This window comes from Thamnophis elegans, chromosome 15 (assembly GCF_009769535.1).
Source record: "Thamnophis elegans isolate rThaEle1 chromosome 15, rThaEle1.pri, whole genome shotgun sequence".
Classification (NCBI taxonomy): domain Eukaryota; kingdom Metazoa; phylum Chordata; class Lepidosauria; order Squamata; family Colubridae; genus Thamnophis; species Thamnophis elegans.
The window spans coordinates 1,056,094-1,080,603 of NC_045555.1; the positions used below are offsets into that span (position 1 = coordinate 1,056,094).

The 24,510-nt window shown below is 47.0% G+C and overlaps 1 protein-coding gene across 2 annotated transcripts in view; it reads right to left on the reverse strand.

The window, feature by feature from the left end:
* Positions 1–6,376: 6,376 nt before the first annotated feature.
* PLEKHG5 (pleckstrin homology and RhoGEF domain containing G5) overlaps positions 6,377–24,510 on the reverse strand; it is a 37,402-nt gene continuing 19,268 nt past the window's right edge. For both annotated transcript variants that reach the window (XM_032232260.1, XM_032232259.1), the window contains exons 8-21: positions 23,205–23,396; positions 22,299–22,475; positions 21,622–21,717; positions 21,334–21,384; positions 18,709–18,858; positions 17,114–17,224; positions 15,945–16,094; positions 13,517–13,654; positions 12,887–13,006; positions 11,592–11,724; positions 11,062–11,177; positions 9,305–9,495; positions 8,391–9,224; positions 6,377–7,937 (exon numbers count right to left, since the gene is read on the reverse strand). In XM_032232260.1, the coding sequence (XP_032088151.1) occupies positions 7,928–7,937; positions 8,391–9,224; positions 9,305–9,495; positions 11,062–11,177; positions 11,592–11,724; positions 12,887–13,006; positions 13,517–13,654; positions 15,945–16,094; positions 17,114–17,224; positions 18,709–18,858; positions 21,334–21,384; positions 21,622–21,717; positions 22,299–22,475; positions 23,205–23,396 (2,469 nt within the window). In that variant the 3' untranslated portion in view covers positions 6,377–7,927. The remainder of the gene's footprint in view (positions 7,938–8,390; positions 9,225–9,304; positions 9,496–11,061; positions 11,178–11,591; positions 11,725–12,886; positions 13,007–13,516; positions 13,655–15,944; positions 16,095–17,113; positions 17,225–18,708; positions 18,859–21,333; positions 21,385–21,621; positions 21,718–22,298; positions 22,476–23,204; positions 23,397–24,510) is intronic.

Consider the following 24,510-nt stretch of genomic DNA (forward strand, 5'->3'; position numbering starts at 1 on the left):
TCCGTTCCAGATTACCAGTGGCATGGAGTTCGTTCCCATGCCTGAGCTGCCTTAAAGAACCTCCCTCCTCCATGTCTCTGAATGAATGGATCGACACACTGAAGAAGGGATGGGAAAATACGAAGAAGGCTCTAACCGATGCGGCAGAAGCCTACAAGAAGCAAGCTGATAAACATCGTTCCCTCCAACCCCCCCCCTTTAGGGTGGGGGGCAAAGTTTTTGTATCTACATAAGATTGAGGAAGCCTAGCAAGAAATTGGGTCCAAAATTCCTAGGTCCTTTCCCAGTAGAAAAGATAATTAACCCAGTTACAGTTCGACTCAGCTTACCCAGAATCCTAGGGAAAATTTACCCAGTATTCCATTGTAGCTTGTTAAAACCTGTAATGGGATCTAGCATAAGGCCATCTACCCAAGCTCCCCCTCCTCCTGTAGTGGTAGAAGTGGAAACACACTATGAAGTGAAAAAACAATCTTAGATTCCAGGATGTATAGATGTCGCTTACAATATTTGGTACCCTTTGTCTGAAGCTACATGGGTGAAAAGTTGGGATTTAAAAGCAGATAAATTAGTGAAACAATCCCATGAGAAGTTCCCTGATAAGCCAAAGGGTCCCCCTGGGGGAGGAAGGGGTGGTTAGGTATATAGAGCCGAGGTGGCGCAGTGGTTAAATGCAGCACTGCAGGCTACTTCAGCTGACTTCAGTTCTGCAGTTCAGCGGTTCAAATCTCACCGGCTCAAAGGTTGACTCAGCCTTCCATCCTTCCGAGGTGGGTGAAATGAGGACCCGGATTGTTGTTGGGGGCAATATGCTGACTCTGTAAACCGCTTAGAGAGGGCTGAAAGCCCTATGAAGCGGTATATAAGTCTAACTGCTGTTGCTATTGCTATAGTTCAGCAGTTCTAATCTCACCGGCTCAAAGGTTGACTCAGCCTTCCATCCTTCCGAGGTGGGTGAAATGAGGACCCAGATTGTTGTTGGGGGCGATATGCTGACTCTGTAAACCGCTTAGAGAGGGCTGAAAGCCTTATGAAGCGGTATATAAGTCTAACTGCTATAGAGTAACCTTTCTTTAATGTTCTTTTCCAGAAACCGCTTCTCTTTTGAAGAGGGGCCGCCTGTCAGGCCTTGTAGAGGTTCCTTTAAGAATCTTTGGCCTGCCACACTCTCATTAAGGGTGGGGGGGATTAGCAAGGGGTAGAACGTGTTGTTTTCAAAATAAAAAAAAATTCCTTTCTAGAAGCTCAAGATCATCTTTTGTCTCCCAAACCTTTGCACCTGACCGGAAGCAGCTGGGTGGAGACGCCAGCGCGGAAGAAGAAGATTGGACCATGTGATGGACTGTGGGTGTGGGGGACAAGATCATGAACTTTTAACGGGGTGGGATTCTGATGTAACTTCCAGAGTTGGGATCCCACAGCGCGATGCCAACATGCCTGCCTTATTAAATTGGAGCTTTAAGCATAGTTTTTTGCCTTCGACGCTGATTTAATTCTGCATGGTACTTGGAACGCGCTGACAGATGGTTTCTCTGCCCAGGAAAATTCAGAGCGATTTCAGTAAAGCGGAAACTTTTAGCTGCAGCCAGTCAGGAAAAAAAAAAAGTTATTAACGGCTGGTATTCAGATTTGGTCTCCCCCCCCCCTCTTCCCTCCCCGTCGTTTTTCTTTTAGAGCTATGCTTTTGGAAACGGGTTTACCGCTTTTCTAACATCATACCAAGAATTCAGAGGGTGTGTGTGTGTAGCTTTTAGAATAGAACAGAATAGAATAAGGAATAGAATAGAATGTGGAATGGAATGGAATAGAATGGAATAGAATAAGGAATACAATAAGGAATAGAATAGAATGGAATGGAATAGAATAAAGAATAGAATAGAATACAATAAGGAATAGAATAGAATGGAATGGAATAGAATAAAGAATAGAATAGAGTAGAATGTGGAATGGAATGGAATAGAATAGAATGTGGAATGGAATGGAATAGAATAAGGAATAGAGTAGAGTAGAATAGAATAGAATACAATAAGGAATAGAATAGAATGGAATAGAATAGAATGTGGAGTGGAATGGAATGGAATAGAATAAGGAATAGAGTAGAATAGAATACAATAAGGAATAGAATAGAATGGAATAGAATAAAGAATAGAATAGAATAGAATAGAATAGAATAGAATGTGGAATGGAATGGAATAAGGAATAGAGTAGAGTAGAATAGAATAGAATACAATAAGGAATAGAATAGAATAGAATAGAATAGAATAGAATGTGGAATGGAATGGAATAGAATAGAATGTGGAATGGAATGGAATAGAATAAGGAATAGAGTAGAGTAGAATAGAATAGAATACAATAAGGAATAGAATAGAATGGAATAGAATAGAATGTGGAGTGGAATGGAATGGAATAGAATAAGGAATAGAATAGAATAGAATGTGGAATGGAATGGAATAGAATAGAATAAGGAATAAAGTAGAATAGAATACAATAAGGAATAGAATGGAATGGAATAGAATGGAATGGAATAGAATAGAATAAGGAATAGAGTAGAGTAGAATAGAATAAGGAATAGACTAGAATAGAGAGTAAAGTAGAGTAGATTAGATTGGATTGGAATGGAACAGAACAGAGAGTAGAGTAGAATAAAATAAGGAATAGAATATAGAGTAGAGTAGAGTAGAGTAGAGTAGAGTAGAATAGAATAGAATTCTTTATTGGCCAAGTGTGATTGGACACACAAGGAATTTGTCTTTGGTGCAGATGCTCTCAGTGTACATAAAGAAAAATAAAATAGAATACATTCATCTAGAATCATAAGATACAACACTTAGTGAAAGTCATAGGTTACTAATGAGCAATCAAATTATACTAAAAAGCAAACAAAACAATATAAATAAAATAGAATAGAATAGAAGAACAGAGAAGAGAAGAATAGAATTCTTTATTGGCCCAAGTGTGATTGGACACGGAAAGAAATTGTCCTTGGTGCATAGGCTCTCTGTACACATAAGGAGAATAAAATACATTCATCAAGAATAAAAAGATGCAACACTTAGTGATAGTCAAGGTTACCAATAATCCATCAAATCGTAACTAGGAAACAAATAAAAACAAAATCTAAATTGGAAGATGCATGCAACATGGCAAGCGTTTCTAGAGCCATTCGGCCTGCTTTGAGCATCAAAGCTCACATCCTATTTCCAAAATAGATTACCCCGTAGTGTGGGCCCTGCCCTTGGAGATCCTTATCGGGATTACAGTCAGCTCCAGATTAAATCTACTTCCTTTCCCGAAAGACGATCTCCTCCCCCGTTTAACTCTTTCCCTCACAGAGAGGAGGAGGGGGCAGTTTGCACAGGGTTTACACCTCCCATGCATGGAACCAACAGTTTTGTTTTTCTCTTCGTGACCTTAACGTATTTGCCCGGAAGGACAGTCCAGGCCTATCTTACTCTGCAAACATGGAGTGCAAAAAAAAAAATAAAAAAAAAATGAGGACTAGTATCTTGGCCAGGATTAACGTGGCAGGTTGGTGAAGTCTCCCCATCCGTTACAAACGCCCCTTTTTCCAATCAGGCTGGGATCGGAAATGCCCCCAATTTGTAAAAGGAATAGGATAGTTGCAAATCTCAGCTGCATTAATCCAGATGACCATCAGGGGCGCCAATGGGTGCCACTTTGGTGGCCCTCTGGTGGCCCTTTGGCAGAATTGCAACTGCAATATTGCAACCCTAGGGGAGAAAGCTAGTATCAGAGCACAATAAAAAACGCAAGGTTTTTGCAGGATCCTGAATCCGGGAACTAGGTTTAGCTGACATGGGACACATCTAAGAACCTCAAAAGCAAAGTTAAGGGCTTTGTGTCACTTAACAACTTGTCAACTTGGTTGTTGAAATCAAGTTGTATTTCAGGTTGTCAAAACACTTTGACGTGTGTTGAGTCCAAATATCTCCACCTTCCTAACGTTCAATTATCCAGCCATGGAAGTTTTCCATCTTTGGTGGCTTGAGAGAAACAGGACAGTACCTTCTCATGTGTGGAGTTACTGGCTGTCTTGCATGCTACAGAGGGCTGGACTAGATGATCCTTGAGTATCCCTTCCACTTGCACTATCCTGCTTCCCATTTCTCATTCCTGCTTCTACTTCACAAGATCTATCGGCTTCCTTTGCCAACACCCCCCCCCAAAAAAAAAGTTTTCAGAAAGTGATGCCCTTTAGATATCATTCTCTGTGCATTTATTAAAACCACCAGAATTCTCCCAAAGTGGGGGGGGAAAAACCATTATTATTATTTTTTTAAATCCCCAAACCAACTCTCCAAAAATGGATACTTTAAAAGATATTTGAGACTTCAAAGATTTTACAAGAATTTTCAAAAACACTTTTTCCAAGATATTTAAGATTTTTAAAGAGGTTTTTTTTAAAAAAAGGTTTGAAATTTTTTTTTAAAGTGTTTTAAAAAGTTTTTACCGGTTCTTAAAAAGTTTTAAAGTTCCCAGTTTAGTGTTAAAAGTCTTTTTAAAATGGTTTCGAAAAAGGGCTTTAAAGTTTTTCTTTTTTAATTTAAAAAGTTTTTAAAAAAGATTTTGAAAAAGTTCTTACCCGAGATTTTTTAAGAGAGGTCGGTTTTTAGATTCTTTTTCAAATGAGGGGGGGAAAAAACCTGCTGATTAAATTGAGACAGGTGGGGAACCGGGACGAAACTCAAACCAAGGGGGGGAGCTCATCTCATCCCTGAGACACCCCATTCTCAAGGCTCCTGTCAGAACGAGGCAGAAAACCAGAAGCCCCCTTGCCAAAGAATCAGAGCAAGAAATGGAAGAAAAATCTCACTTACCTTTTGGAAGGAAGACAGCTGAGACTCGGCTGAATCCACCTCGCGCCTGGTTGTGAATTAACCCCGGCAGTTTTTCCGTCTGCATAAATGAAGTTTTGCAAAATCGGAATGCACGCGAGTGCTTACCGCAGCAGCTGAGGCACGTCACCCCCACTGCGCATCGCTTGCGGTGAAAAGACACTACGACCGATGTTCACACACACACACACACCACAACACCACAAGGCTCAGGAAACCAGCCCTCACCCCCAACAGCCCACCAAGCCGTGTCCCCCCCCAGATGTCTCCGGGGAAAAAATGAACACCAACCTGTAGAGGCAACCTGAAAGGAAATGCAATTTTTAAAAAAAAAAAAAAAAGAACCCAAAAATGAAATAACATTTAAAAGTGCAAGTCCAGAGCTCCAGCGGGAAACTTTTGAAAAAGTTTGGGGGAAAAGAGAAATGTTAATTTAAAAAAAAATTAAGAGGCGGGTGAGGTTGGAAAAAAGCTTCATTCCTTCCTCTCTTTTCGTTTTTTAAAAGACCGGATTCGGGGCGAAAAAAAATATTCTTTTAGGGTTCCAGAGGAAGACGAACTAAAAAAAGTTAAGAGGAAGCTAAACGTGCCGGAATTATTATTTTTTTTGTGTGTGTGTGTGTGTTTTGAGAATGTGACTTGGTGAACTTTGCTAAAGAGCGAGGTTTTTTTTCTCGAAAAAAAGGGGGCAGAGATGAAGAAAAAACACCACCGCCTTTTATGCAAATGGATTGAAAAGCTCGGTTTGCAAGGGGGTGAAATAGGGATTGGAAATTATGAGTGAAGGAGGCCACGGCTGACGCACAGGCCTTAGGGGTTTCCCCCCTCCCTCGTAGAAAAAGAGGGGGGTGATCACCCCAGATAACTGTGGTTGAAAAGGGGCATCGGACTGGCATCGTAGGTTACAGGCGGTCCTCGGCTTACGACCAAAACTGGGAGAAGAATTCCGTTCTTCTAAGCAGAGGTGGGTTGTTAAGAGAGCCGTCTTCCTATTTTAGGACCTTTTCGCCACCGTCATTAAGTGAATCGGGCAGTCGTTAAGTGAAGCCCTGCTTCCCCATTGGCTTTGCTCGTCAGAAGGTCGCCAAAGGGGATCACTGCCACCGTCATAAAATAGGAGCCGTTTGCCAAGTGTCTTGAATTTGGAATTACAGGAGAATCTGCGACCGCCGTTAAGTGGGAAAAACAGCCCTGCGTCGGCTTTTTTTCGGTGCCGTTGTAACTTCCGTCACTAAACGGATGGTCGTAAGTCAAGGACTGCCAAAGCAGCAATTCTGGCAATGAATTCCATCGAAGGAAAGAGGCAGGGCCCCATCAGGGGGAACTCGGCTGATTGTGTCGCGCATCCAAATTCTGGTTTGTTGAGCAAGCCGCCATGGGCTGGATTTCCCACCCGAACCCCACAAGCAATGATGGTTTGCTGTTGTGCCCAAACCCAGCCACAACCTCCCCCCACCCCAGTCCCTCCTCCACAACTGCCCCCCAGGACAGAAAATAAAATGCGTAAGATTTAACCGGCCTTTAATTGGAGGGGGGGGGGACCAATTATTACGCCAAGCGAATCACATTTGCCAAAAAAAAGGGGGGGGAGGGTTGCAAAATCAAGACCCCTCCCCACAGCCTCTCTGGGGAGGGCAGCCACAAATGCCATGGCACGCCATGGTCGGAGAGAAACTGAACTAGTTACACCACCCCTTCTCCTGCCCCATTGAGAAACGGGGGGGTTGGTGGGGGGGGCGGGCCCGCGAGAATACAAGCGCAATAAATAAGCGTTATAAGCCAACGCAAAACGCAACACACCCTGATTTTTTTTAAAAGGGGGGGGGTTGCTAGGGGACAAAATGCATCGTTTCAGAGTTATGTCGAGCGGCCGATATATTTGTGGGTGGGCTTTGGTCCAGTGTCCGAGCGGGGCCCCAATTTAGTTTTTCGTCCACGGAAGACGTCAGCCATAGAATGAAAACCGGGACCATTGTCACCCCAAAACTGGAAGGTCCCCGAGGGGCACACGGACGTCCCCAATGATGACCTCAATGTCAATTTTGTCCTTAACTCGAACAGCTGTTCCGTTTTCCCTTCTTCCGATACGCCCAGCTTGCAAAACCTTCGTCCTTCCCGCCACCGTCTTGCTTTCTCGTTCCTCGGATCACTTTGGTTATCTTTCTTCACTCGTTTCCCTTCTCCGACCTTCCGGTTCTTTCTCCTTTCTTTCTCGAAAAACAGCCAACCTCAGCTCAAACCCCTTCCCTCCCACTCTCAGGATGCCGGGGTTCGATTAGATGACCTCTACGTTGTTCTGTACAACAACACTTGTTTATTTTGTTGACGTGGAGTCTTTATTTTTCTCCTGCTCGATGGGGAGACCCCGTACCGCTACGGGAACAGGATTGGGGGGGGGGGGCTGTCATACCTATTGTCCAGGCAGGATAATCGAGGCTGGAAAGTCCCTTCTTGGTGCTCTGAGGATTGAGCACTGCGCGTGGCACGGACGAGCAAATTTTAGGTGGCCTGGAAAGTGGATTTGGGGAGGGGTGACCATGGCCAGCGAGGCGCACGTCCAAAGGGGAGTAACAAGGCTCAATTCTTGATATGGGGAGATTTGGGGTAACGAGGGAGCCGTATTTAGAGGGAGGAAGAGGCGAGGGAGAAAAACAACGGAGAAAGCATCGCACGGAGCTCCACTTGAATCATCCTTCTCCATCCTTTGTGTCCAGAGAGGAGAATTGAACCAGGAGGAATTGAAACAGTGCAAAAGGGAAAACTCAGGGTTCAAATTTGAAGTTCCTGGGAAGCTGTTGCTGGGGGGGGGGCACTCTGGGGGGGGCCCTACCTTCCTGCCCCCCACTTTTCCTTTGTCGGTCCTGTCCTCGGGCCAAGGGTGCACAGCGGCCGCAAACACATCGATTGGGATCACGCCCGTACAGAAAAGTGGTCCCCGTTTGGGGTGCTGTGCTCTGTCCTTCTGCCCACCCCCCTTGGGGCGGCGGGGTGGTCTTGATGCCTGCGGGGGATGGGTGCGACCGCAGAACCGGACCTCTGTCCTGCATTCGGTTCTCTTCTTCCGGCGCTTCTCATACCTCCCTGCAAGAGACGAGAAAATAAGACATTACCACCATTCGGCACGGAAGGAAGGGACTTATGACCGCTTTTCACACTTACGGCCCTTGCTGTATCTCAGTGGTCACGTGACCCCCCAATTTCTGCGGTTGAGCAAGGCGGTTCTTAAGTGAGTTTGGCCCACTTTGCAACCTTTCTTGCCACCGCTACTAACGGAACCCCTGTTTTTGTTAAGCGAGTCACATGGTTGTTAAGTGAATCCGACTTCCCCGTTGACGTTGCTGGTCAGGAGGTGGCAAAAGGGGATTGCGTGACTCTGGAACACTACGACCGTCATAAATATGAGACCGTTGATCTGAATATGAGTGTCTGAATTTTAATCCCCACAATTCAGCATCCTGTCTTCCCTCCCCTGAGGAGCTCAGGAGTCCTCTCAGCCGGGCTCCCACCCACCACTCTCCCGCCAGCCACACTCACGAGGCCGTAAGCGTGGAGTTGAGCAGCAACGTGGTGTGGAGGCGGTACAGCTGGCCCAAAGTCAACTTCCGGTGCTGAATTGCCGATGGGTCGGAAAATGCCTGCTGCTCCTCCGACAGCTCCTTGCTCGGATTCTCCTCGTCCGGCCAGCATGGTGACGGCGGTCCGCTCGAGACGGCGACCGCCAACCCCGGAGAGACGCAGATTCCCGCCGATGACGTCTCCTCGGCTTCGGAGAGTTCGGAAGTGCTGCTGTTATTGCTGCTGCTGCTAAAGACCCTGCAGAGGATCTGGCCTTGGGGCTCCTGCACGGAGGGACTCCCGGACAGCATGACCGGCGGAGAAAGTTCGGACAAACTTTGACTCTGGACGAGGAATAACGAGGGCGATAGCACCTGCGCAAGGTTGGCTTCGGATTTGGACTTCAGCACCTTGGTCTTGGCGGGCAGGAGCTGGACGGGCGTCCGCCGACGCAGCTTAGGGGAACCCGTCTTGGCGACATCCTCCTCTTCCTCCTCCTCCTCAGCCGCCGTATCCCCCTGTGGCAGCGACGGCTCCCCGAGTTCGTGTAGCGAGCCGAGCGAGAGGGTCCCGTAGGCGCTGTCGAAGGACGAGCAGCTGCAGGGGCTGGGTTCCGGTTTCGACAAGGCTCCGGGGGTGTCGGGGGGAGGCTCTTCCATCTCTGAGGAGGGCGTGACGGAATTGGGGAGGGGGCCGGTGCTCAATTCCTCCAGCGGGAGGAGGATCTGGCTGCCGTCAAAGGAAGGCGAATGGAATTCCTTGCCGGTTTCGGCCGCGATCACCGAGATGGTGTCGGTGGACCCGTCGGAGAGGCTGCAAACCAAGAGGGGAAGTTGGGTGAGGGTCCCCTCCAGTGACTCTTTTTACCTCCCCCCCCACCCCCCGGGACTCACCACTGCTGGGAGTCCAAGCTGCTGGTGCTTTTCCGGAGGGTGGGAGGGGAACTGGCTTCCGAGGAGTCCCTGTTGCCTTCCTCCTCCCCTTCCCCTTCCTCCTCCTCTTCCTCTTCCACCTTGGCTTCCACCACCTGAGGAAGCCGCTGGTTGCGTTGGAGCTCCTGCAGGCGCAGCTGCTGCAGCTTATTCTGTGGGGGAGGGAGCAGAGCAGCGTCACAAAGAGAGAGAATCTCTCGAAAAACACAAGGAATATATATATGTATGTATGTATGTATGTATGTATGTGTATATGTATATATATATAATCCCCTAACATATATGAAGAAAGGAATGAGGAAAGGAGGGAGGAAGGAAGGAGAAAAAAGGAAAGAGAGGGAAGGAAGGAAGAATCAGAAAGGGAAGGAAGGAGGGAGGGATGACAAAAAGGAAAGAAGGGATGGAGGGAAGGGAAAAAGGAAAGAGAAGGAAAGATCAAAAACAAAGGAAGGAAGGAAGGAGAAAAAAGGAAAGAAGAGAGGAAGGGAAGAAGAAAAAGGAAATGGAGGGAAGGAAGGAACAAAAAGGGAAGGGAGGGAGGAAGAAAGAAATAAAGAATAAAGAAAGAAAGAAAGAAAGAAGAAAGAAAAAAAGAAAGAAAGAAAGAAAGAAAGAAAGAAGAAAGAAAGAAAGAAAGAAAGAAAGAAAGAAGAAAGAAAAAAAGAAAGAAAGAAAGAAAGAAAGAAAGAAAGAAGAAAGAAAGAAAGAAAGAAAGAAGAAGAAGAAAGAAGAAAGAAAGAAAGAAGAAAGAAAGAAAGAAAGAAAGAAGAAAGAAAGAAGAAGAAAGAAAGAAAGAAAGAAAGAAGAAGAAAGAAGAAAGAAAGAAAGAAAGAAGAAAGAAAGAAAGAAAGAAAGAAAGAAAGAAAGAAGAGAAAAGAAAGAAGAAAAAAGAAAGAAGAAAAAGAAAGAAAGAAGAAAAGAAAGAAAGAAAGAAGGAAGAAAAGGAAGGAAGGAAGAAGAAGAAAGAAAAAGAAAGAAAGAAAAAAGAAGAAAAGAAAAGAAGAAAAAGAAAGAAAGAAAGAAAAAAAGGAAAAGAAGAAAGAAAGAAGAAAGAAGAAAGAAAGAAAAGAAAGAAAAAAGAAAGAAAGAAGAAAGAAAGAAGAAAGAAAGAAAAAAGAAAGGAAAGAAAGGAAGAAAGAAAGAAAGAAAGAAAGAAAGAAAGAAGAAAGAAAAGAAAGAAAGAAAGAAAGAAAGAAAGAAAGAAGAAAGAAAAAGAAAGAAGAAAGAAAGAAGAAAGAAAAAAGAAAGAAAGAAAAGAAAAAAAGAAAGAAGAAAGAAAGAAGGAAGAAAGAAGAAAGAAAAGAAAGAAAAAAAGAAGAAAAAGAAAAAGAAAGAAAGAAAAAGAGAAAGAAAGGAAGAAAGAAAAAAGAAAGAAAAAAGAAAAAAAGAAAAAAGAAAGAAAGAAAGAGAAAAAGAAAGAAGAAAGAAAGAAAGAAAGAAAGAAAGAAAGAAGAAAGAAAGAAGAAAGAAAAAAGAAAGAAAGAAAAAGAAAAAAAGAAAGAAGAAAGAAAGAAGGAAGAAAGAAGAAAGAAAAAGAAAGAAAAGAAAGAAGGAAGAAAGAAAAAGAAAGAAAGAAGAAAGAGAAAGAAAGAAAGAAAGAAAGAAGAAAGAAAGAAAAAGAAAAAGAAAGAAACGCTGTATCACACTACTCAGCCTTCAGCTGGAGAGAATCCTCTGTCCCCCCTGGGGAAGATCCTCCAGAGCCCAGCACTGCCTACCTGAGCGTTACAGACGGCCTCCACCCAGCTCCGGCACAGCGACTGCCCACTGCTCTGGAAGGTGTAAGCAGACACGGCGCTGCCAAACTCGTTCAGGTAGATCAGCAGGAAGGAGCCTTTGGGGGGGAGTGGAGGGGGGAGAGAGAGAGAGACAGACAGAACAAAAAGAACAAAAAAAAGCTTTAAAAAACCCTACAGGCAGTCCCCGACTTACAACCATTCATTTAGTGACCAAAATGACAAGGGCACTGAAAACTCGCCCCGCCTTGCTAAAGAACGTCAGCGATTCGCTTCACGACGGTGGGCAGGAAAGGTCGTAACCGGGGGCAAAGCTCGCTGAATAGCTGCCTCGCTTAACAAACGTAAATTGGGGGGGGGGGGGCACCATTGTGGTCGTAAGTTGAGGACGGCCGGGGATCAGGACCTCTTAATACGGCGAGTAAAGGAGCATTTTTAAAGTTGGGGATTCAGATGGGGAGAGTCGTACTGTGGCGTGTGTGTGTGTGTGTGTGTGTGTGTGTGTGTGTTACCTGGGTCCCGGAGTGCCCGACACACCAGCTTATCAATGAGGAGGGGCTGGCGGACCACCCGTGTGCGTTCGGCCTTCTTGGCCGGCTTGGTGATGAGGAAGAGGTCGGTGAAGAGGAAGCAGTAGACGTCCATCTGGCCAGAGAGAGAGAGAGAGAGGGAGAGAGAGGGGTCAGGAGCAGGCGGGGAGGGGAGGGGGAGGTGGGGGAAGGGGAGGGACCTCCTGCCATGGGGACCCCTGGGGACCCCGGTGGGTTTGGGGGTGTCTGTGGGTGGGTGGCTGGGAAGGAGGGAGGGAAGAAATAGGAAGGAATAAGAAATATAGGAAGGAGGGAGGGAGAAAAGGAAGAAAGAGAGGGAAGGAGGGAGGAATAAGAAAGAAAGGGAAGAAAGAAAGAAAAGAAAGAGGGAGGGAGGGAGGAAGAAGAATCAGAAAGGAGAGGTAGGGAGGAAAGAAATAGGAAGGAATAAGAAAGAAACATAGAAAGGAGGGAAGAAGAAAGGAAAGGAAGATAGGAAGGAAGGAAGATAGGAAGGAAGGAAGATAGGAAGGAATAAGAAAGAAAAATAGAAAGGAGGGAGGGAAGAAGAAATGAAAGGAAGAGAGGGAAGGAGGGAGGAATAAGAAAGAAAGAAAAGGGAGAAAGAAAGAAAAGAGGGAGGGAGGGAGGAAGGAAGAAGAATCAGAAGAGAGAGGGAGGGAGCAAAGAAATAGGAAGGAATAAGAAAGAAATATAGAAAGGAGGGAGGGAAGAAGAAAGGAAAGGAAGAAAGAAGGAGGAAGGAAGGTAAGAAGGATGATAGGAAGGAAGATAGGAAGGAAGGAAGGAAGGAAGATAGGAAGGAAGATAGGAAGGAGGAGAAAGGAACGAAATAGGAAGGAATAAGAAAGAAATATAGAAAGGAGGGAGGGAAGAAGGAAGGAAAGGAAGAAAGACGGATGAAGGAAGGTAGGAAGGAAAGATGATAGAAAGGAAGATAGGAAGGAAGAAAATAGGAAGGAATAAGAAAGAAATATAGAAAGGAAGGAAAGGAAGAAAGAGGGGGGAAGGAAGGAAGGAAGGAAGGAAGGAAGGAAGGAAGGAAGGAAGGAAGGAAATGCTAACCAGAGCTAAATGATGCACTTTCTCTGCAATGGAGAATTTTGGGGCGCTTAAAGCGGCACTTGGAGAATTGACATGTTCCAATCATCCCCGCAAGCAGAAAGCTAGCCCCCATCCCTTCCCGCAACCCCTCCTTTCTCCCGTCGGCCCCAAAGTGGAGCCAGCCCCCCCCCCCAGCCTTTTCGGGGACCCACCTTGCTGTCTCTGCCTTCCCTCATCTTGAGGGGCCCCTCCAGAAGCAGCTGCCGCGTCTCCTCTCGCGACGTCCCGGGGATTGGGCCAGTCAGATCCAGGCGCTGAAACTCCTTTAGGATCTGGGGTCGGGGGTGGGGGGTAGAAGAGAGCGGGAATTCTAGTCTTGCCTTAGACCTCAAAGCCAAGTGGGTGGCTTTGGGCCAATCACCAGGTGGTTGGGAGTTATAGTTCCTCTTTAAGGGTGACTTTGGGCCAATCACCAGGCGACAGTGAGTTCTAGTCCCGCCTTAGGTATGAATTCAGCTGGGAGACTGGGAATTCTAGTCTTGCCTTAGACCTGAAAGCCAGGTGGGTGGCTTTGGGCCAATCACCAGGCGACAGTGAGTTCTAGTCCCCCCTTTGGTATGAAACCAGCTGGGAGACTTGGCCACTCACCAGGAGACTGGGAATTCTAGTCTTGCCTGAGACCTGAAAGCCAAGTGGGTGGCTTTGGGTCAATCACCAGGAGACGGTGAGTTCTAGTCACTGCTAGGCAACCCGTCATAAGTCGAGGACCACCTGTGTCAAGAGCTCTGGGACTGGTCTTCCTTGAGTCCTGCCCCCCTCCCCCGCCCAGACCCCCGCCTCACCTTGTCCACTTCGTCGGTGCTGCCCTCCACCACCTCGTAGGCGTCGATGCGGTTGACGGTGGTGGCCAGGAGCTGCTGCTCCTGGTGGTGGCGCATCCGGGAGTTGACGTGGTTGATGAAGTGCTCCACCGCGTTGATCTGCGGAGAAAGAAGAGCCAGAAATCACCCGCTTCCTCCCCCGGGAGTCTCAGCGGCAGGAAACCTGGCCGGGTTTCTCCAAGGTAGACTGCGACGGAAGACGGAGGCTCTACTAAGCCTTTGGGACTGATCGGCAGATAGCTGGAAGAGGGTGAATCCGAGCCCACTTTTCAAGTGGCTTTTCCCCCAAATGTTCTTGCTGTATTTTCTTTCTTTCATTCATTCATTCATTCATTCATTCATTCATTCATTCATTCATTCATTCATTCATTCGCATCCTGCCTTTTAAAAATTCTATTTTCACAAATAACTGGAGGTGGGGAATGTATACAACGCTCCGTCTTCCGGCTATTTTCCCCACAACAACAGCCCTGTGAGGTAGGGTGGGCTGAGGGACATTGGCCCAAAGTTACCCAGCTGGCTTTCGTGCCTAATTTGGTACTAGAACTCCCAGTCCCCTACTGACTGGACGTTCTAGCCACTCAGTCAGATTTCATGCTTAAAGAGGGACTGGAACTCCCAGCCTCCTGGTGATTGGTCCAAAGTCACCCAACTAGCTTTCATGCCTAAAGAGGAACTAGAATTCCCAGCCTTCCGGTGAGTGGCCCAAAGTCACCCAATTAGCTTTCATGCCTAAAGAGGAACTAGAATTTCCAGCCTCCCGGTAAGTGGCCCAAAGTCACCCAACTAGCTTTCATGCCTAAAGAGGAACTAGAATTCCCAGCCTTCCGGTGAGTGGCCCAAAGTCACCCAATTAGCTTTCATGCCTAAAGAGGAACTAGAATTTCCAGCCTCCCGGTAAGTGGCCCAAAGTCACCCAACTAGCTTTCATGCCTAAAGAGGAACTAGAATTCCCAGCCTCCTGGTGATTAGTCCAAAGTCGCCCAACTAGCTTTCATGCCTAAAGAGGAACTAGAATTCCCAGCCTCCTGGTGATTGGCCCAAAGTCACCCAACTAGCTTTCATTCTTAAAGAGGAACTAGAATTCCCAGCCTCCTGGTAATTGGTCCAAAGTCACCCAACTAGCTTTCATGCCTAAAGAGGAACTAGAATTCCCAGCCTCCTGGTGATTGGCCCAAAGTCACCCAACTAGCTTTCATGCCTAAAGAGGAACTAGAATTCCCAGCCTCCTGGTGATTGGCCCAAAGTCGCCCAACTAGCTTTCATGCTTAAAGAGGAACTAGAATTCCCAGACTCCTGGTAATTGGTCCGAAGTCACCCAACTAGCTTTCATGCCTAAAGAGGAACTAGAACTCCCAGCCTCCCGGTGAGTGGCCCAAAGTCACCCAACTAGCTTTCATGCCTAAAGAGGAACTAGAATTCCCAGCCTCCCGGTGAGTGGCCCAAAGTCACCCAATTAGCTTTCATGCCTAAAGAGGAACTAGAATTCCCAGCCTCCCGGTGAGTGGCCCAATTTCAACCCCCTCTGAAATATTCATTTCCGTTCCTTAATTGCATTTGCTCTCTTCCATTTTTCCGTCTTGGTGTTCGCAGTACAAAATTGCCACCAAAAAAAAAAGTTTTTTTCCCCCCGTTCAAGGCAAAAGCAGATTGAGGAAGTTTTTTTAAAAAATAAAATAAAATCATCCCTCTCTCCAAAATTGGTGTCCAGTGGCAGGAAGATCCCTAGGTTAACTCAGGGTGGATTAGAAAATCCAGGTTCTCCCTCCCCCCCCCCCCGGTTTCTGAATTCCTAGATTAACCGAGAAAGTCGGCTTATCAAAGGCCACTGAAGGCTTTCCCCTCTTTCCTTATCAGTCCCTCCCGAAAAGAAGAAAAGAGAATAAAAAAGCGTTTTGAGCCAGGATTATCTGCTCCCTTATCTTATTTATTGATCTTATTCCCGGGTAAGAGGAGATCCGACCTGGTTTGGCCTCCCCCCCCACCCCCCGGGCTGTGGAAAAGCAGATTACGGAGTCGGAAGGGACCCGTGAGGTCATCCAGCCCAACCCCCCCTGCTCGGGCTGGACACTCTCTACAATCCAGCTGCCCAGTCTTCTCCTTGAAAACCTCCAGTGATGGAGCAGCCACAACCTCTGGAGGCAATTTCTTCCACGGGGTTAATTGATCTGGGATTACAGAATAACAGAGTCGGAAGGGGGACCCGTGAGGTCATCCAGCCCAACCCCCCCTTGCTCGCGCAGGAGACCTCGCACCTTGATCCGTTCTGATCCTTCGCTCCTCGGGAGAGTTTCGTTAAAACAGTGTGTGAAAGGCCCGGGCCAACACTCCTCTCCCCACCCCACCACTTCTAGCCATCATCCGGGACAAACTTGGTTTGTCCGCTTACCATGCCGATGACGGCTTCTCGTGCCTCGGGGTCCTCGGTCTTCTTCAGCACGGACTTCAGGAGGAGAGGGTACTTGGTCAGGCGCTGGTGCGGCTTCACCAACATGTCGCTCAGCTTCAGGCGGTTACACTGTTTGTGCTTCTCGGCCCACTGCCAGAGGAAGGGATGATGAGAAGAGTCTCGTCACCGACGGGGGGCCACCAAAAAGGAGACACCCCCCCCCCCCCGCGGACTCCGAGTCCCGGAACAGCAGAATCTGCGCTGTACTGGGGTCGTAAGGAGAGGACTTTCTGCATTGGCATCCCGTTCTGAGCGAGGCTTCCCGAGAGCCGGAAGCCAACTCCTGGTCCCGACAAAAGCCCCTTTTGTTGAGTGAATTCTGCTCCTTCACATCCAGCAAAGTCTTTCAAGGGAGGATTTATTTATTTATTTATTTATTTATTTATTTATTTATTTATTTATTTATTTATTTATTTATTTATTAGACTTATATACCGCTTTATAGGGCTTTCAGCCTCTCTAAGCTGTTTACAAAATTTTTTAGCAAATTGAGTCAGCAACTTGCTCCCACAGTCTGGGTCCTCATTTCACCCACCTCGGAAGGATGGAAGGCTGAGTCAACCTTGAGCCGGTGAGATTAGAACCGCTGAACTGCAGATAACAGTCAGCTGAAGTGGCCTGCAGTACTGCACCCTAACCACTGCGCCACCTCGGCTCTTACAGTCACAGACCTCATCTGGCTTGGAGAGCTGCCAGGCTGAGATCTGCAGAACTTGGCCAGGAGTCTCCAAACCAATTAAACGAACTAATGGTCTCCTGCAAACTCCACTCCCCTTTCGCTCCTCTTTTATTTCCCTTGGGAGGGGCCATTCACCGTCCCCCCTGTGGCCTCACTCCCAAGTCCACCCCTGTTCTTTAGCTGTTTGTCTGGCCACTCTGTGCATGCGCACACTGGGAACAGGCTCCAGCTGTTCCTCTGCCTCACTGATGTCTGACTCCGAAGGCAGCTGATAACTGTCAGACGGCCCTGGCCCCCTCTCTGCCTCCGACACAGAGCCCTCCTCAGAGCCTCCCCCAGACTCCAGGACAGGCCCATCTTCCTCCCCAACCCTCCTCACTGTCCGGATCTCCTGGCCGGCCACAACACATCCACCCTTGCTTCTCCTTACCGTCACGTATAGGCGAAAAAGTTCATTTTGCCGGAGCAAATTCCGCATGTACTCCATGCAGGCTTCCTCTTCCATACAGTAACGGATGTAAGGTTGGAAGCGGGAGCCGAACTGCAGGGAGGGGGAGAGAGAGAGAGAGACCCAGAGTTAAACCGTGGTTTAGGGGAGTTGGTCAGAAGCTGGGATTATCTAGCATTGCCCGAGTGGGCATCAGGCTGGGCTGTTTCTCGCCCCTTCTCTGCTGCTGAATAAATACTTCGGTCTGGGGGGCTCCCGGTGGTCTCTGAGCTTGGTGGTTTTCTTGCAGACGTCTCGTGACCCAACTGGGTAGCATCATCAGTGCTTAGAAGGGAGTTAGATTTGCAGAGAGGAGGAGGAGGAGGAGGAGGAGGAGGATTGCGGAGTCCTTGATACTCTTAAGATTGATGGTTCTCTTAAAGACATCTCATGACCCAACTGGGTAGCGTCATCAGTGCTTAGAAGGGAGTTAGATGTGCAGAGAGGAGGAGGAGGAGGAGGAGGAGGATTGGGGAGTCCTTGATACTCTTGAAATTGATGGTTCTCTTAAAGACATCTCATGACCCAACTGGGTAGCGTCATCAGTGCTTAGAAGGGAGTTAGATGTGCAGAGAGGAGGAGGAGGAGGAGGAGGAGGATTGGGGAGTCCTTGATACTCTTGAAATTGATGGTTCTCTTAAAGACATCTCATGACCCAACTGGGTAGCGTCATCAGTGCTTAGAAGGGAGTTAGATTTGCAGAGAGGAGGAGGAGGAGGAGGAGGAGGAGGAGGAGGAGGAGGAGGAGGAGGAGGAGGAGGAGGTGGTGGAGGATTGGGGAGTCCTTGATACTCTTCAGATTGACGGTTCTCTTAAAGACATCTCATGACCCAACTGGGTAATGTCATCAGTGCTAGATGGCAAGGTGGGGTTATGGGATGATGGAGGAGTGGTGGGAGAGGGGTGGAGGAGGAGGATTGTCGGTTCCTGAGTCTCTCTGGATGGTTTTCTTGGAGACATCTCATGACCCCTCTAGGTAGCATCATCAGTGCTAGAAGGCAGAGAGGAAGAGAGGGAGGAAAGGAGGAAGAGGAGAACTGGGGGGGGGGGGGGTTTCCTTGGTGTTCTCTGAGCTGGGTGGCTTTTCCAGCAGATGTATCATGACCCAACTAGGGAACAATATCAGTGCTAGAAGAGAGAAGGGTTTGTGGAGAGGAGGAAGGAGGAAGAGGGAAGGAAGGAAAGGGGGAGGAAGAGAAGGAAAGAGGAGGTAAAGGAGGAGGAAAGGAAGGAAGGACGGAAGAAAGAAGGAGAGGAGGAGGAGGAAGAAGAAGAGGAGGACTGCGGGGTCCTTGCTACTCTCTGAGCTTGGTGCTTTCCTTGCAGACATCTCACGACCCAACTGGGTTACATCATCAGCTCTAGAAGGGAGAGGGGTTTCCCCTCTGATTATATACTGACCCTTCTCCTCTTCCCCAGGCCAGGCGTCTGCTTCCAAGCTCAACTCCAAATGCTGAGCATACTGCAAGGGCCTCTAAGACCCTACCCCACCGTCTACCCACCCACCCACCCACTCAAGAAACCCTCCCCCCCCTCACCGTCTTGAACCCCGCGGACAAATCGGTGGGGTCTAGCAAGTTTTGGCTCATCCGGGCCTTCTCCAAAATGGGGGCCATGACCGTCCTCCAGAGCAGGCGATGAACCCGGATAATTTCTTGGATGTTGCTGAAAAGCCGCTCGGCTTCCACCTGGAAGGAAAAAAAAATGATAAGGAAAATATTAGAATGTGCAGAAACGAACAGATTAACATTTAGCCGTTAAGGAGACTGAGAGCAAACTGAATATCCTATTATTTGGGAAGCATTTTTAACCAATGGCTGGAGAGGGAAAAAAAAAGAGTTTGGAAAGGAAGGAAACTAAAAAAAATAAGTAGATAATACACAGATAAAAGATATAAAACGGTTAGCATGGGTGTGATGAGAATGATGACATTTAAAGTTGATATATTATTACTAGAAGACAGGAAGGAGAAAAATGGAGGGTGTTATAAGGTTCAAATGCTTCATATGTTGCAATGCTAAACTTAGGGAAATCATGTTAATATGAATGTGAAAGATGTGGCAAATAATGAACGATGCATAATGCATTCAGTTTTGGTTGCCACGATGTAGAAAAGATGCGGAGACTCTGGAAAGAGTGCAGAGAAGAGCAAGAAAGAGGATTAGGGGACTGGAGGATAAAACATAGGAAGAACGGTTGCAGGAACTGGGTGTGTCTAGTTGAATGAAAAGAAGGACTAGGGGAGACATGATAGCAGTCTTCCAATATCTCAGGGGCTGCCCCAAAGAAGAGGGAGTCAAGCTATTCTCCAAGGCACCTGAGGGCAGGACAAGAAGCAATGGGTGGAAACTAATCAAGGAGAGAAGCAACTTAGAACGGAGGAGAAATTTCCTGACAGTGAGAACAATTAATCAGTGGAACAGAAGTTGCCTCCAGAAGTTGTAAACACTGGAAGTCTTTAAGAAGATGCTGGATAGCCATTTGTCTGAAACAGTGTAGGGTTTCCTGCCTAGGCAGGGGGTTGGACTAGAAGACCTCCAAGGTCCCTTCCAGCTCTGCATTTGTGTTTGATGTGGCACAGAGGTGCTTGTACCCAGATGACATGCTGCGTAAAGAAAGATGCAAAACAATAGCAGAGTTGGAAGGGACCTTGGAGGTCTTCTAGTCCAACCCCCTGCCTAGGCAGGAAACCCTATACCGTTCCAGACAAATGGCTAGCCAACATCTTCTTAAAGACTTCCAGTGTTGGAGCATTCACAACTTCTGGAGGCAATTTCTGTTCCACTGGTTAATTGTTTTAACTCTCAGGAAATTTCTCCTCTGTTTTAAGTTGCTTCTCTCCTTGATTAGTTGGATAAGATAAGATGGAATGTTTATTTTTGTAATTGAAAAATAATAAAACTCTTTTTTTTTTAAAGGCCAAGTTTGTTTTTCCTTTTCGGGGAAAAATTAAATTAAATTAAAAATCCTTCCCCGTGGCTTATTTTAAATCTTTCGAAATCCCTTCCCCAGCTCAACCTTCGAGGTAAAGATTTTTCCGATCTCGATAAAATGCAGTAATAGACGGTTAAAAGAAAGAATGTTGACATTTTAATCTTGTCTCTTTTGCGCTTCGTTTAGCGACGGTCTGGAGTCACAGCGGGGCTGAAAAAAAGCGACTTACAACTGTTTTATGACATCATTAAAAATTCCCACGCTTGGCAATGGACTCGTACTTGTGACGGTCGCAGTGTCCCTGGGGGTGTGTGTGTGTCACGTGATCCCCTTTTGCGACCTTTTGACCAGTGCCGTCAGGGGGGGGGGAGCCCGATTCACTTAACGACCGTGTTGCTAAATTGCTGCTTAACGACAGCAGCAAGCCAGGTTGCAAAAGGAGGCAAAACTCACTTAACGGCCGTCTGGCTCAGCAAGGGAAACGTTGGGCTCGGTTGCGGTCGTAAGTGGAGGACTGCCTGCATGAGATGCCTCTAAACCCGACTTTTGTGCTGAAGGCAAAGTTTCTGTTCTTTAATCCACAAATTGGAAAGAGTGACTTTGAGCCAACGGTGGAATTCAGGTGGTTCGAATTGGTTTGACCCCCGTTTCCCAGCTGAGTTGTTTTAAAAAAACTTTTTAAAACTTTATTAAAAATTATAAACGTTAAAATACAAATATCTTTAAAAAATAGTTTTGTATAAGTTGCAATCCTTTTTGACAGTGCTAACATACCCATTTGTTATTCAAACAACATTCCTAATTATTCCTGTTATCTATACATCTTTTTTTCCTGAGCTGCGCATTTCATCTTCCCGTTATTTATCCATGGATGCCAGTTTCCCCAAACTGGGTTAATATATTCTGAGTCTTCCTTCTCCCTTAACTACAAGGTGAGTTTATCCCATCTCTGCGCAATGGAGAATCTTTTGGATAAAATAACTAAACGTTTTCTATCTTCTTCCTTCCTTCCTTTCTCTTCTTCCTCCCTTCCTTTCTCTCTCTCTACTCCCTCCCTCTCTTCCTTCCTTCCTTCCTTCCTCTCTGTTCCTTCCCTCCTCTTTCCTTTTCTATCTTCATTCTTCCTCCAAGGTGAGTTTATCCCATCTCTGCGCAATGGAGAATCTTTTGGATTATCAAAGAGTCCCAGCTGAGTTTTGAAGGGGGAGTTGAGGGGGGGGTGGGCTTACCTCGCACAAGAGACCCGAATCCTGCAAATTTAAAAGACAGCACAGGAAGAGCTGCAGAGAGAAAGAAAAATAACAATAACAACAATAATAAATGTATTAATCCGTTAGAAAGTGTTTGCCCAACTCAGAAACATTTAAGGCAGGTGGACTTCAATTCCCAGCATGGCTGGCTGGGGAATTCTGGGAGTTGAAGTCCACTCAGCTTTAAAGGGCCGGCATTGAGGAAACGCCGTGGTAAGATTTGCACCGGGCACCGGAAAGCTTCTGGGGGAATAACTCCGGACTTACATCCGTGATGACTTTCAGTTTCTTGATGTAAGAAGCTTCGGTTTGGAGCAACTCCCAAATTGCTTCCTGCTGGTGACATTGTCGTCGCGTCAAAGTCTGGAAACAAACCACCATTAGATTTAATCTTAGTCGTCTGGTAGAAAAAAGGAAGGAAGGAAAGGAAGGAAAGGAAGGAAGGAAGGAAGGAAGGAAGGAGGGGAGATAGAGGGAGGGAGCAGAGAGAGGAAGGAAGAAGATAGAAAAGGAAAGAGGAGGGAAGGAACAGAGAGGAAGGAAGGAAGGAAGAGAGGGAGGGAGTAGAGAGAGAGAAAGGAAGGGAGGAGGAAGAGAGAGGAAGGAAGGAAGAAGATAGAAAAGGAAAGAGATAGAAAAGGAAAGAGGAGGGAGGGAACAGAGAGGAAGGAAGGAAGGAAGGAAGGAGGAGAGGGAGGGAATAGAGAGAGAGAGAGAGAGGAAGGGAGGAAGAAGAGAGAGAGAGGAAGGAAGGAAAGAGATAGAAAAGGAAAGAGGAGGGAGGGAACAGAGGGAGAGGAAGGAAGGAAAGGAAGGAAGGAGGAGAGAGGAAGGAAGGAGATAGAAAAGGAAAGAGGAGGGAGGGAATAGAGAGAGAGAAAGGAAAGAAAGGAAGGAAGAAAGAAAGAAACAAAGAAAGAAAGAAAGAAAGAAAGAAAGCCCACCTCGGCGCCCTGGATGATCTGCTGCCAGCTGTCCTCCATCCGAAGCCCGGCCTCGTCCTCCTCCTCTCCGTCCTCCCAGGAGTCCTGGTCGAAGCGCAGCTGCTCGGGCATCCGGGGGAGGCCGAAGAGGCCGTAGGACTGCAGTTTGGCCTCCAGCTGCTCCGTCTTGTCCAGCTCCTGGGGGGGCAGAGAGAGGAGAGGGGGGGCTGAGAGAGAGCCACACCGGAAAAGGAAGGGAGGGTGGGAAGAAGGAAGGGGGGAGAAAGGAAGGAAGGAAAGAAGGGAGGAAGGGAGGGAGGGGAGGAAGGAAGAAAAGGGGAGGGGATGGAGGGAGGAAGAAGATGGAGGGATTGAAAGGGAGGGAGGGAGGAAGGAAAGGTAGGGAAGGAAGGAAGGAAGGAAAGGAGGGAGAAGGGGAAGGGAAGGAGGAAGAAGGGAGGGAGGGGAGGGAGGGAGGAAGAAAAGGGGAGGAAGGGAGGGAGGAATAAGAGGGTAGGGAAGGAAGGAACGAAGAAGAGGGAGGGAAGAGATGAAGGAAGGAAAGGGTGGGAGGAAGTAAAGAAGGAAGAAAAAAGAGGGAGGGAGGGAAAAAAGGAAGGAAATTTCCTTCGCCTAAACATTCCATTCCTTTTCCCTTGTATTTTTCCCTTCCTCTCCTTTCCTTCCCGCCCCTCAAAAAAGCCCAAAGAACCCCCAGGCCAATTCCTCCTGCCTCCAACCCCCCCTTCCCCAACCCATCCCCATTTCCCGATACTCTGCTCCTGCACAGGGAGGCTCTATCTCAGCAGAGGGGGGGAAAGGAAAGACATAGGCCACCATCAAAATCCTTTATTTCTTCCCTGCAGAGGAATAAACTCGGGGTGCAGGCTGGCCGTAAAGCGGGGGGACGGGGGGGGGGAAACGCACCCTGGAGAACGAACTGCCACTGTTGCCCGACCCGAAGAAGCCGCTGAAACGGCTGGCCGCCCGGTTCTTCCGCGTGTCCGGCCCGTTGGGCACTGGGGAAGGGGCTGGAGCCGTGGGAGGCAAAAGGTCAGGATTTGGGATCCTGGCATCACCGAGAAATTCATTCATGTTCTTCCTTTGCCGTCCAGACCCCTGCAAGGGGGGGGGGGAGAGAAAGAGGGTCAGAGGCAGACAGGCTTGGATGAGGGGGGGAGGCAGGATGAGAGGGGAAGAAACCCCCCAAAATGCCATTTAGAAACGAAAAAACCCCGTAGCCATCAATCTGGGCACATCCCCACTCCAGGAAATCCTAGCTTAAAATCAAGGACTGGCTGGAAGGAATCAAGGAACTGAGGACAGCATTGAAACCAGAATTGTGTTTATTAGGCATACCAGAGCCAGAGATGAATAAGAAATATCAATATATAACATTACACATACTAACCACTGCAAGGATCGCTTTTGTGCAAAATTGGAAAACGAAAACTACCCACGGGTGAAATGGTAATCGGGAAGATACTCAAATGTGCAGAAATGGATAGGATAACCATGGAGTTAAAAGAAAAAGAAGGCTCGGAGTATTTATTAAACCTGGAGGAGACTCTACAATTGGCTGGAGAACAGAAGCCGAAACAAGAAATAAAAGTTTTTTAAAAACGATGGGTTATACCGCGAAGAAAAATGTGCATATGTAAAATTTGATTATATGCACTATACTGTCATATTATAATATAGTTATTGTAATTATTCTATTATTATTAGAATCGTTAAGAACTAGGAGAAGGTAATAATCAAATAGTAAACGACAAAAGTAGAATATGCATGCCAATACGGGGGGGGGGGGGCGCTGTAAAATTATATTATATGGTTATGTTGTTTGTGTTTTTATTCGTTTTGTTTTTGCATTTTTTTTCTTGTGTTTGTGGTTTTTAAAACTTGAAAATATTTAATAAAAACTATTTAAAAAAAAAGAAATGAAATATATATATTTCATATATATATATATATATGTGTAGGTCTTTAGTTATTCGGGTTTTCTCCCGCGTAAAATTGGAGGTGTCTTGGCGACGTTTCGACGAAGTCTCATTCGTCATCTTCAGGCTTCGTGCTTCCAGCAATGTGAGATCTCGGCTGTTTCTTCCTTTTAACTGCACAGCCGAGCTCTCACATTGCTCCTGGAAGCACGAAGCCTGAAGATGATGAATGAGACGAATATATAAATAAATAAAACTTCCAATCTGGGCAGCCGAATCTCTTGCAAACCAGC